The 13,261-nt window shown below is 42.5% G+C and overlaps 1 protein-coding gene across 1 annotated transcript in view; it reads left to right on the top strand.

Moving 5' to 3' along the window:
* The window catches only part of Ttc8 (tetratricopeptide repeat domain 8), a 56,752-nt gene that overhangs the window by 22,327 nt on the left and 21,164 nt on the right, over positions 1-13,261 (top strand). Inside the window, exons 7-8 of the mRNA XM_052185271.1 lie at positions 8,252-8,337; positions 11,785-11,872. Of these exons, the coding sequence (XP_052041231.1) occupies positions 8,252-8,337; positions 11,785-11,872 (174 nt within the window). The remainder of the gene's footprint in view (positions 1-8,251; positions 8,338-11,784; positions 11,873-13,261) is intronic.

Genomic DNA, 13,261 nt, shown 5'->3' with positions numbered 1-13,261 from the left:
TGTCTCACTATATTCCAAACAAGCAATGCTCAACAGGTAGGAAGACTTCTCAGTAGACCTTTTTGATTCATTAAATGACAGCTGTGGAAGCTTGTTTAGAACTTGTTTGATTCTTTTAGACACTGGGTTGCCTAGTTATTAAAGTTTAAATTAGGGCTAGGGAGATGGCTCAGTGAAGTGCTTGTCTTACAAGCACGAGAACCTGGGTTTAATCCTCAGAACTCACATACAGTCGTTGGTCATGGTGGCATGTTCTTAATCCCTGTGCTGGGGAAGTGGAGATGAGCAGATTACTGGGGGCTTGCTGTCCAGTCTAACCTAACATGGATACATGTATGTGTGCCCACATACATATGAATGTGCATATACATACCACATATATGCCAGAAAAAAGTTTTCTAAAAATTCAGGTAATCTTTTTAAAATATGATAATATTTAAAATCACCCTATAGGTATATTTTCCCCTTCTGCCCACTATATAGAAATTGTATATAAGAACCAAAAAAAAAAAAAGGCCGGCAGTGGTGGCGCACGCCTTTAATTCCAGCACTTGGGAGGCAGAGGCAGGCAGATTTCTGAGTTCAAGGCCAGCCTGGTCTACAGAGTGAGTTCCAGGACAGCCAGGGCTACACAGAGAAATCCTGTCTCCAAAAACAAATAAACAAACAAAAAATTCTTACTTTTGTGTACATTCATATGTATATGGGCACACATGCATGTATCTATGGGCATGCATCCGCATGGAGGCCTGCAGTTGCTGTCACGTATCTTCCTCAGCCACAGTGTACCTTAGATGAGGCAGACTCTTTCACTGAACCTGGAGCTTGCGATTCCAGCTAGTCTAGGGTACTAAGAGGGTTCCCCACTATGCTTCCCTGCCCTGTACTCTGGGCTTATAGGCAACTCACCACACACACACACACACACACACACACACACACACACACACACACTGTGGATTCTGAGATGCATGGTCAGAAGAGACTTACTTATCCACAGAGTCATCTCTCCAGCCCTTAGGGGTTATCTTAGGGTTTCTATTTCTGCACAAACATCATGACCAGAAGCAAGTTGGGGAGGAAAGGGTTTATTCAGCTCACTTTTCCACATTGCTGTTGATCACCAAAGGAAGTCAGGACTGGAACTCAAGCAGAACAGGAATCAGGAGCTGATGCAGAGACCATGGAGGGATGTTCCTTACTGGCTTGCTTCCCCTGGCTTGTTCAGCCTGCTCTCTTATAGAACTCAAGACTACCATCCCAGAGATGGTACCACCCACAAGGGGCCCTCCCCGCTTGATCACTAATTGAGAGAAAATGCTTTATAGCTGGATCTCATGGAGGCACTTCCCCAACTAAAGCTCCTTTCTCTGTGATAATTCCAGCCTGTGTCAAGTTGACACACAAAACCAGCCAATACAGAGGGCTTCTTATGAGCATAGAAATGACCTGGTGACAGGCAGTTTGGGGGAAATAGCAGGAAGCAGGTGCAGTAGACATGTCTTTTCTTGCTGACAAGAAATGTAAAAGACTTTAGAATGTTTAGGGAGAGTGTCATAAATTATTACAAATCATAGATAACATTGCAAAGGGTGCAATTTAGAAAATAGTATGATAACAGGAAGCAGATAGCCACAAACATAGTTGCTTGATTTGTTCTTTGCTTTCAACTGGCAAAAAAAGTCAGGAAATGTAGCTGTGTTTGACATGATTATTAAAGTATTAGACATAGTAGCAAAAATAATTGAAAAACAATATAAATGCTCAGTGCTAGAGAACAAATTTGATAAGTTATAACAAACGGCAGGATGGGCTTTTCATGTACCCATTAAAATAATAATTTCCAAAATTATAAAAGTTGCCAATGTTTGTTTTTATATAATTTAAGTCAATAAGTCTCCATTCATAATGGCAAATAGAATTATAGGTAAATACATGCGCACATATACTTAAGACAAACTTGGATGTATTTCTTGAGACTAGCTTTAAGATTCCTTCATCCCATGCGTACTGTTGAGCGCTCACGATCATCAGCCACTTGGGTCACAGCAGTATAGAGAGCAGCTTGGCCTCACAGCACTGGCGGAAAGTAGGTCTCATTTCCTATTGTTTTCTCAAGCTTTTTATAGGTTTCCTGGTTTAATAGCAACTTTTGTTTTATATTAACTATAAATTAAGTATCTTGGTAAAATTAAATGCTTGTAACTGGGCCCTCATTGTATTCACTGCTAGTCACTCTAGTGCAGAACACTCGAGGAGGTAGCTTGTTTTGTTTTTACTCACTGAAAAAATAAAAACTTTCATTTCCTGTTTATACTCATGAGATGACAGGCTTATTCCTTAAACGAATAATTACCGAAGCTCTTGCATTGATCCTGCGATTGACTGGAGAAATGCGGAGGAGGGCAGATGCCTACGGCCTGCTCTCTGCTCACCAGCTCGCATTCTCTGTCTCTCTCTGTCTCTCTCTCTATCTGTCTCTCTGTCTCTGTCTCTGTCTCTCTCTCTCTCTCTCTCTCTCTCTCTCTCTCATACACACACACACACACACACACCGCGCGCGCGCATGCACGCACACGCGCACATGCACATATACACATGGTGCTCTGTGGATCAGACGCTAACATTAAAATGTCATTTTAGATTTTATCCACAAATATTATTTTCCAAAAGGATTTAGATAATGAGCACAAACTGGGAATTAAAAAAAAAAAAACCTTTTATATAGTTTGCAACTTTAACTGTAAAGTGAATAAGGGGGAAGGGTGTTTCAGTTTTTTACCATACAAATGAAATCAGAGCTGCTTTTATATGCACTACTTTAGATGACCTTCAATTTTTTCAAAAGAAAGTATTTTGCATAAATACAGGGGATATTATAGATAAATACCAAGAACTGTGAAGTGGCATTTAAATGCTAAGAAACTGAAATTGATCTTTGATGTGACAACTATGTTTCTGTCTCTGTGCTCCTACTTGGGGAGCATTATTGACAAACCTAAAGTGACATGTGGGTAGGACAATTTTTTTTCCGTTAATAGGGAGAATGCTAGAGTAATTAAGAATACTATGAAGTTGCGTTTCAATGTTAAGAATAAGTAACATCAGTCATGAGATGGCTCAGTAGGTAAAGTCACCTGCTACCAAGCCCAGGATCCAGGATTCAGTCCCTAAGCCCTGCATGGCAGAGGTGGAGAACTGAGAGCAGCCTGTGAGCTCTTCCTGACCTCCACCTGTACACTGTGGCATGTTCACATACACACAAGCTCAGGTGCAGGGAAGTTGATCTGAGAGAACTGTATTTATTCTTTTATTATCATTACCTATATGTGTATATTTGAGTTTTTAGTGACTTTCTCTGTATGTTTGTGGATGGTATTTGGCAGTAATACATGTGGGTTGATGGTCTGAAATCTTTATTTCCATATGCTCTTTAATTTCAGCATCTTGAGATTGTCATAACTGTTACCAGAGTTTCAAAAGTTTTTAGTGTTTGAACATGTCCACAGACTACATTGTTCAGATTTGCCAAAGTTCCTGCTATAAACAAACCTGTGACTTTAAAAAGTGACACTTGAGGGTTTTATATTAAATACATATTATGAATAATAAATAGTATTTAATGTAACTATTAATTATAATATTTTAAGATAGTTTATTCATCTCTATTGCTGTGAAGAGACACCATTACCATGGTAACTCTCATAAAAGACAGCATTTAGTTGGGGCTGGCTTACAGTTTCAGAGGTTCAGTCCATTATCATCATGGCGGGAAGTGTGGCAGCGTGCAGAAAGACATTGTCCTGGAGAAGTAGCTGAGAGTTCTACATCTAGATCAGCCAGCAGCAGGAAGAGAGAGACAATAGGCCTGGCTTGAACCATTGAAACCTCAAACCCTATCCCATGACACATTTCCTTCAGCAAGGCCTTCCTAACCCTCCTCAAGTAGTTCCACTCCCTGATGATCAAACATTCAAATCTATGAGCACGGGATGCTATGGGGGCATCTGTGTTCAAACCACCACACACACTTGTTTTCATATGTACACAATATAGTCTGATTATTCCCCCTTCTCTCGCTCTCATCCATTAGCCTTCTCTCATCTCTACCAGTCCCTCTCCTAGATTGATGACTGTGTGTGTGTGTGTGTTGTTGTTGTTGTTGTTGTTTCTTTTACCCAAGACCCTCTTTGTAATCTCTGGGATCAGACTCCCCATTGGAATCTGATGGGTGTTAGCAGTGGGTATACAGATGAGACCATGACTCTCTTTCTCCCTCCATCTATAAATAGTCCAGCAATGAGGAATAGGGTCCCCTGAAATATGTTCATCCATACCTGGCTGTCGATGTTTGTATTCTTGTGCAGACAGAGCACAGGAATCTGCAGCTCCCATGATTCTGTGATTGCAAGAACCTGGGACGTGGCATTTGCAGCCCTTTTCCCTGTTTTACGGTTCTTTCCCCTATCCTTCTGCAGTGTTCCCTGAGCCTTAGAAAGGATGATATAAGTGTTTTGTTTTGTTATAGGCAGCCATTTGCACACCATGTTTCTCAGTACTCTTTAGAGCCATCAGAGTCTATATTTACTCACTCTTCCTGGAAAAGGAGGCTTCCCTGATTAAGGCTGAGAGTAGCGTTTATCTTGGGTAGATGAAGAATGTTTTGAGACATGGCTGTAGGCTGCCCAGAGAAGGTTCCACGGAGTGGGGCTCGAGGGTAGCAGTCCTTCTTCTGGGACCTACAGCACGTGCTATGTGCTCAAAGACAGGGTTGGTGCAGGTTCCAGAGAGTGGCTGTCTTGGAGCTGCAAAGATTCTTAAATGTAAATATACACGTTCAAGAATTTGAGATAGCTCGGTCCATAAGTGCTTGCCGTGCAAGCATGAGTATCTGAGTGCAGCCCCCATAACCCATACACAAAAAGCTAGGGCATGGGGACCCATGCTTGTAAGTCCAGTGCTGGGGAATCCCTGGAGTTCTTGATGGCCCCAGTCTAGTCTGCTTGGCAAGTTTCAATGAGCTTGAAACTTGTCTCAAAAAAATGAGGTAGATGGCAGATGGCACCTGAGGAACGACAACCAAGGCTGTCCTCTGCCTTCACATGTACTTACACACACACACACACACACACAAAGAGGGAGGCACACACAGAGAAACTAGAATTTTAAAGAAATACAGGTCTCATGCCACTATATAAAATACTTTAAATGCTAGTAGCTCTGGACTATGAATAGGAATTATTTGGTTCTTAAACTATTTCCACCTTAGTCAGAAGCAAGGGCTCTAGTTAATAATCTGAGCAAGTCATCCTTGAGTGCCTCTGGTGAGCACAGTGACATTGCAGAACAGTTGAGATGGAAAGACAGTGTATTAGTTACTTTTCTGTTGCTGTGCGAAACACCCCTGCAACCCAGAGAAGAGACCATTTGTTTTGACCTGTGGTTCCAGAGGGGCGGAGCTTGTAATGACTGATTGGCAGTAGGAGGTGGCCATGGCAGCCGGAGGGGCGGAGCTCGTAATGACTGATTGGCAGTAGGAGGCAGCCATGGCAGCCAGAGGGGCGGAGCTCGTAATGATTGATCAGCAGTAGGAGGCAGCCATGGCAGCCAGAGGGGCGGAGCTCGTAATGACTGATTGGCAGTAGGAGGCAGCCATGGCAGCCAGAGGGGGATGCTGAGAACTCTCATCCTGAACTCCCAGCACAGAGCAGAGAGCAGTTGGAAACCGCATGAATCTTTACACTCTCAAAGCTCACTTCCTCCAACAAGGCTACATCCTCTAAACATCCTCAAACAGTGCCACCAACTGGGGACCTAGTGTTGAAGAACAGGAGCCTTTGGGAACAGTCTCATCCAAGCAACCATAACAGGTCTGATCTCAGGGGCCTTCAGGAGTCATGGAAAGTGTTCCTGTCTACTTTAGCCCAAGCCTCATGTGATGAGAATTGTTAAGATGTGACTTTTTCCTTCCATTGTTATTGCCATGCAGTGTATGTGTTCCTGAATGGGGTTAACAGTAACATCTGGTTCCTCCATGCTAGACTTGATTCAGGATTGGATCTGAAGGCGAACTCAACTATTTACCTACTGTAAGCACTGAATGCAACCTTAGGAAGTCGGTACATAAGAAACAGTCAAAGAGCCAGGCAGCACTTGGGAGGCAGAGGCAGGCGGATTTCTGAGTTTGAGGCCAACCTGGTCTATAGAGTGAGTTCCAGGCAGCCAGGGCTACACAGAGAAACACTGTCTCAACCCCCCCCCCCCAAAAAAAAAAGTCAAAGAAAAACTTCTCAAAACGTAAAAGGTCTGTTTATATTAAACAGAGTGGTGAACGTGATCTATTTGCTGGGAAAGGTCTTAATGAAGATTGAGTCAGAGTTAACATGCATAGATGTTTACAGTGCAAGCCTGAACGGAGCCCTCTGAAAACACAGGTTCCTTGTTTCCAGAGACAATGCCACTGGAAGTCATACCTTTCTCATATTTTTTTGTCTTTTATTCTGGCTAGAAGGGGGAAAAGAAAAATAAGCACATGAAAGTATAATCGACAGTGGCTTATTTTTCATTTTCATAGCATTCAAGTAGAGATGTTGATTTTTTTTTTTTTAGGTCCATTAGATGCTCAGCATGGGGGCACTATTCCTGGATAAGTAGTTTGTGTATTTAGAGGTCTCCCCTGGAGCAGGAGAGATGGAGAACATAGCAGAAGTAATTAATTTTGCGAGAGAGGTTGAGGGGACTTTTCTGGTGTTCATTTCAGAAGAGAGCCGACAGTAAGGAGGACAGGATAGGGCTGCATTCTTGAGACAATAGGACTGCAGCATCCAAGTGTTGCATTAACGGAACTGTTGGCTGGCGTGGTCGCATCATCTCTGACTCCAGAATAATAGAGTTCCAACAGCAAGAAGACAAGAGTCAAAAGTCAGAATTCTTGTTTAACTAATGACTAACTAATAATTCTGTTCTCTGAGTTTTTATAGAACTTTTGGATTTCTGTGAACTTCAAATTGTTCTCTTTCTCCTTTGTCAAAAGGTTTTACACTTCCTCCACAAGAATCCCCATTCTTGACTGGTCCTCTCTTCTGTGACCATGTGAAAACACTGAAAGGAAAAAGATAAAACATATAGGATTGTGGTGGAGAGATGGCGCAGTGGTTAAGAGCGTGCTGCCCTTGCTGGTGGCCTGAGTTTAGTTTCTGTCCCAGCACCCATACCTAGAAGTGTCCAACCACCTGTAACTCCAAGGCCGGGAATCTGATGTCCCTGACCCCTGCGGGCGCACAAACACACACACACACATACACACACACACACACATACACACACACACAGAGGAATCCTTAAAAGAAGATGTGAAATAAACAGTTAAAGTATGAAGAAACCTTTTAATTACTAGGAGGTAAAGCAATGTCGGAGCCATTGAGCTGTGCTCTTGGAAGGCAGTAGTTACCCAAACACCGACTATTCTTTGCCTCTTCCTTGTCAGCTCATTCGCCAGAGCTCCTTTTTTTTTTTTTTTTTTTTTTTTTTTTTTCTTGTTCTGAATTCACATCTGGGCTCCTTAGCATGGAGGTTACAGGTACACAGTGCCACACCCACCTTTCCCTAGGGGCTGGAGATCTGAATTCATGCCTTCATGCCTGCATAGCAAGCACTTTACCCACTGAAGGCCTTAAAGCAAGCCGGTGGCATCTAGTCCTCCTCCAGTGTGACTAGAAACTGAACCTAGGGTTGGTTGTGCGTGTGAGGCAAATACTCCACCCTAAGCAATGACTCCTGCCCTTCCAAACCCCCTTTCTATCTCCTTACCTGCTCCCTCCCTTTCTCTACATCTTTGTTTTTAAATGGGGACTTTGAGTGACTCCATCTTACATACAGAAAGCTTGACACCACTGGCTTATGAGTCATTATCAATCTTTAGAGAGTAGATAGATACAAAGGAAGAGAGTAAAATCCTAGCGTTTTAAAATTTCAGCTTTGTGCCTTGTATATTAAAAATTATATTCTGATGTGTTGTGCATCTGCTTGGATCAATGTCTCCAATCTGTGTGCCGTCAGCCCTCTGGTCTGGAACTCATTATTTAGGGGAAATTGGTGGGGCCATCTGGAACCTTGGGTAATTTGAGTTGCTATCTAATTTCTAATATATGTTTTGATAGATGCTAATTATCTAGCTTATTTCATTATTTCCCCTCCTGCCTGTTTGCTGTTAGAGAAGCAAATCATAATTGAAAATGAATTGTTTTCAAAGGCTTTGGATTTGGCGTCCCTTTCCACGGAGTATTCTCAGTACAAGGACTGGTGGTGGAAGGTACAGATTGGAAAATGTTACTACAGGTAAAGTCTTCATTATCTGTGAAAGTTTTAAAAGGGGAAATATTTTTGTCATCAAATGTGAGAATGAAAAAAAACAAACCACAACCCTGTAGCCCAGGCTGGCCTTGCTTTCCTGTTTCTCCTGCCTCAGTCTTTGGAGTGCCAGGGTTACCAGCAGTCTCCCACAGTCAGCTCCTGTTTCCATAATTCTTATTGTTTTTCTAGGACCTGAATATTTTGTTTGTGCTTAATGTTTAAATACATGGGAAAGAAAACAGATCAGCAAAGTTGTTACTAATTTTATGACTACTTAGCAACAAGTGCAATCTGAAACTTGCTGCTGATATTCGGATAATTTAGAACCTTTGGAAAAATGGAAAGGATGAACATTCATATTTTATAATGGCAAATTGGTTTTATTATTAAGAATCAAGCTTGGCTTCAGTTGTCACAAGCAACCATCAACATTTCTAGACCAGCTCTGTGAGGGAAAGGAAGCGAATGGACCAAAAGCGTGCTTGTTGCTGCTGTGGAAATTAAGATTACTTTCCATTTAGACATCTCACATAGAACTCTCAAGTATTTCTTTTTTCTTGCTGACAAATTGAAAAGTGTTTTGTACTAGAAGACAGCATGAGATCATTATAACATTAAAATCTTATGAGTTTAATTCTTAAAGACGGTTTTAGCATCTCGTGCTTCCATATAAAACCTTCAGCCATGGTTAATAATTAAGGGAAACATAACTCAGACTCTTTCTACTGCCCATATATGATGCCATTTATGTGATTGTGCCTTCCTTCAAACAAGTGCATTTCATCGTGTTAAAGTTATGTTCTGCAGTTCAGGACGTCTTCACTATGAGTTCTGTTCCCTCTTTTGTACATTCATCCACTTAGCCAATATTTGATGAGCAACTACTCTCAAATGGGATTACAAAGATTGATTAGATTGTCTGAACTTTGCTGAGCCAGAGAACAGATAAGTATTATGGTGATGACTGCCATTATTATGAAAGCCAGAGCCTGCAGCACACTGAGAACCCACCTGGAGAGAGCAAAGATGCCTCGGTAGGGGATGCAGCCAGAAGTTGGCTTCCTCCTCTTCATTCCTCACCTAAGTTCTACTGACCCTACCTCTGCACCCTCCCCCACCCTCTCCAGTACCCTAATTCTGGCCATTTGATTGTCATTTACTGCAGTGGTTCTCAACCTTCCTCATGCTGAGACGCTTTAATCCAGTCCGTCACATTGTAGTGACCCCCAGCCATAAAATGACTTCCATTGCTACTTCATAACTGTAACTTTGCTACTGTTATGAATCATGATGTAAATACTGCATATGCATGATATCTGATCTGTGACCCCTGTCATTTTGCCACCAAAGGGGTCAGGACCCACAGATTGAGAACCACCGATTCACTTCTGGGTATTTTAGTATCTGTTGTTGAGTTCTTACAATGACTTCTTCCCTGGGGTTTCTGCCTCCGGTCTCTTGTCTCATCAACCCTTCCTGAGTATAGCGAGGGGAAAGTCACAGACGGCCGCCATTAGATCCTTGATGGTTCTCCGTGTGGGTGGTTAGGATCAGTGCTGCCTCATGTTGTTGTCCACCTGCTTTCCCACATCGCAGTTCTCATTGTTAGGTCCTTTTCAGTTAAACTAGACAACTTAGCCTGTCCCTCACATGCTATCCACCCACCTGCCCGTGTGCTGATGACATCATAACTCCTAGAGTCCTGGAAATGCATCACAGCACACGTCTTATCTGCCTGCCGAATTCCCATCTGTGACTTTCTCGATTCACTCACGTTTCTCTACGTAATTCTTCTCTCAGTGAACACATCTAGGCTTCACTTGTCCTTACCGTAAGGATGCTTATTACCCTTTTCACTTTCATAGCTCTTTAACATCGTCAAGTGTGCGCACAGTGATGCTGCACTGTTATGTTGAATTCAGTTGCAGAGAAAAGGTGGGAAGCTGGCGGGCACTGACTCTCTGGCCTCTCTGAGACTGGTCTGAGTTGATTAACTTTGTGGTGATAATATGTCTAAGAATGTTGTATGAATGTGTATGAACTTGTGTGTGTGTGAGAGAGAGAGATAAATAAATGAATGAATGAATGAATGAATGAGTGTATACACGGAAGCAGAGGCCAACTTCAGGTGTCATTTCTTAGGTGCCATATACCTTTTGTTCCCCCATAAGCTCTCTCGGTCTGAGGCTGTCCTATTGGTCTAGTCTGATTGTCCAGTAAGGTCTGGCTATCCATCCACCTGTCTCCAGCTTCCAACATTGAATTACATGTGCAAGTCACCAGGCCCGGCTTTTATGTGGTTTCTGGGGCATAGAACTCAGGTCCTCATGCAGTCTACCAACTGAGCTATTTGCCTGTCCCCTTGAGTTCTTTGAATGTGGCCCGCTCCATTCTTTTGTTCAATAATCCATGTGGCAAATGCTTCTTGGTTTTTATTATTTCTGTTTGTCAGAACTTTGGGGTTCTCTGGTGGTATTTTATACGTAGTCTGTGAAGCGGAAGGGAACTCTGGAGCGGGAGGGACCTCTTCCTCATCACTTGCCCGCTTTACCTTGATGTGTTGAAGCCACCTTTGTTCGCTTTAAGCCAACTTTCCAGCAGCTGCTAGGATATTAGCTACACCAGTGCTTGAAGTCTACATCCTGAAAAGTGATCAGAGCTATTCTTTCCAGACTTTATATGACATTAGAACAATGAAGCATGCTGTAAATACTTCTCAGTCTATTCTGCAAAGTATAATATCTAAGTAGCTCTTAGATTGCTGAGAAAAAAGTATGACAGGTCTACTGAGGACAAGCTGAGTGAAAGCCGTGTTGCTTCAGCGACTGTCCTAGTGGTGACAAAGCTCTCTGGATCAGAGACGGACACTGACATCAGGGCTGTCACTTAGGCAAGGAGCAAATTTCAGATTCACAGAGGAGGCAATCCACTAAGGGCAAAGCAAAACAAGATTTGTAGAAGAATGGTGATATAGCTATAGTATGCAAGAGGCCATTGTTTTCATTAACATAGTGTAGGGATAACTAAAGGGTCTTGGGGCGTCTTAGGGAAGGAGATGTTTTCAAGGAAATGCAATCCTTCCGTTCCTCCCGAGAAGTGGTGGCTCCACGTTTATTCAGGTCACTTGCCGTATGTGCAGCTGGTCGTAAGCTCTCACAGAGGCGAACTGATGTGACCTTGCTTACAAACAGCTCTTGGTCCTACTGCAATGAGGCTGCAGTCTTTACACACCATTTGAAGCATAGATAGCTCATGACACTGGAAGACAGGTGGCTTTCGCTAGCTTTGGTTAACATACATGTTATTATCACCTGCTCTGGTCTCTGCGTGCTCTAGGACGAGACGTGTCTGTTCATGTCCTCAGGGTTGAAACAAATGATGGAGTGTTGATTTTTCAGTCGAATGGCTAATTTTTTAAATGGCTATTTCTAGGTTGGGATTGTACCGTGAAGCAGAGAAACAGTTTAAGTCAGCCCTGAAGCAGCAGGAAATGGTAGATACATTTCTCTATCTGGCAAAAGTAAGTAAATATTCTTAATTTGAGTGAAAACTGTCTTAAGGTGCTGGCCATCGCATGGGGGAAACGTTGCCAGTTCCTTCTAGAATATTTGGCAAGTTAATATGTTCAGAGTTATTTTTTTATAACAAGTGAAAAATAACATATGGAGAGAACCCACGGAGCAAGGAGAAGATGGCTGTGGAAAGGGAGAAAATCCCTTTGACAGACTGCTTAGCAGGACAAAAGAAAGCCCCACAGACTCACTGCCCTACAGGCACCAGAGAGGCGTTTTCTACTATCTATTTTGTCCCAAACCTGAGCAGGTGGTAGAGAACAGGATCCTTTTGTCTTCAAAACAGGATCTCTCTCTATAGTCCAGACATCAGCTCAGCATCCTCCTTCCTCAGACTCTAGTAGCTGAGCTTCCAGGCCTGTGCTGTCAAACCCTGCTCTACGAACAGGGGCAATTTGTAGGACATTAGTTACTCAGTCCTGCTGTAGTAATTAATGCATGCCTTATTTCTTTTTTTATTGAGCAGGATTCAGTATAGGACATTGTAGCAGGTCTTTTGGTAAAAACAGATCAATTTAATCTATGCAGTAACTCTACAGGATACATTTTATACTTTCCTTTGTGCTGCTAAGGGAGATGAGACTGCAAGGGATCATGTTTTCATCACCACTGGGCTGCTAACAGCACGAGTTCAAGTCCATTGTGCCTCACGGTGTCGCCTGTAGCTCCCGAGCAAGGGCCACTTAGAGTTTTTCGATACAGATTGCACATTCCTAAGCTGAATATCTGAAATTTGAAATGCTCCCGAATCTGAACTTATTGAACGCCAACATGATGTTTCACTTTCATTTGATTTAAGTTTCATACCTGATATTATCCGGTGTGTCACAGTTAAAACACAGGTGCACTAAAGTTATATTGTGTAAAACTGCCTTACAGGTAGATGGAAAATTAGCAAGAGGTCTGGAGAGATGGCTCAGCACTTAAAGCACTTGTCTCTCTTCCAGAGGACCCAGGCCCGAGGCCCAACACCCACATGGTGGCTCACAACCATCTGAACTCCAGTTCTAAGAAATCTGACATCCTCTTCTGGTCTCCAAGGTTACCAGGCACACACATGATGCAGACATACACATAAAATAAAAATAGAAACAAACAAACAAAAACAATGAATTTCATGTTTAGACTTGGGTTCCATCCCCAAAGTATCTGATTATTTATACCCCAAAATCAGAGATTAAGAGCACTTCTGGGATAAAACATTTCAGAGAAGTCCTACCTTATTCTACTTTTTTGGAATAAAGACACTTCCTGAGTCTCCTTAAGGACACTTTAAAAGAAAAGGCTTGATGAAGTGGCAGTTATCTTGGCTTATCTGCAAACAATTTCCAAGTTAA

This window comes from Apodemus sylvaticus, chromosome 6 (genome assembly GCF_947179515.1).
Source record: "Apodemus sylvaticus chromosome 6, mApoSyl1.1, whole genome shotgun sequence".
NCBI classification, from domain to species: Eukaryota; Metazoa; Chordata; class Mammalia; order Rodentia; family Muridae; genus Apodemus; species Apodemus sylvaticus.
Note: the sequence above shows the minus strand (reverse complement) of the source record. Positions and strands in the feature narration are given on the sequence as shown.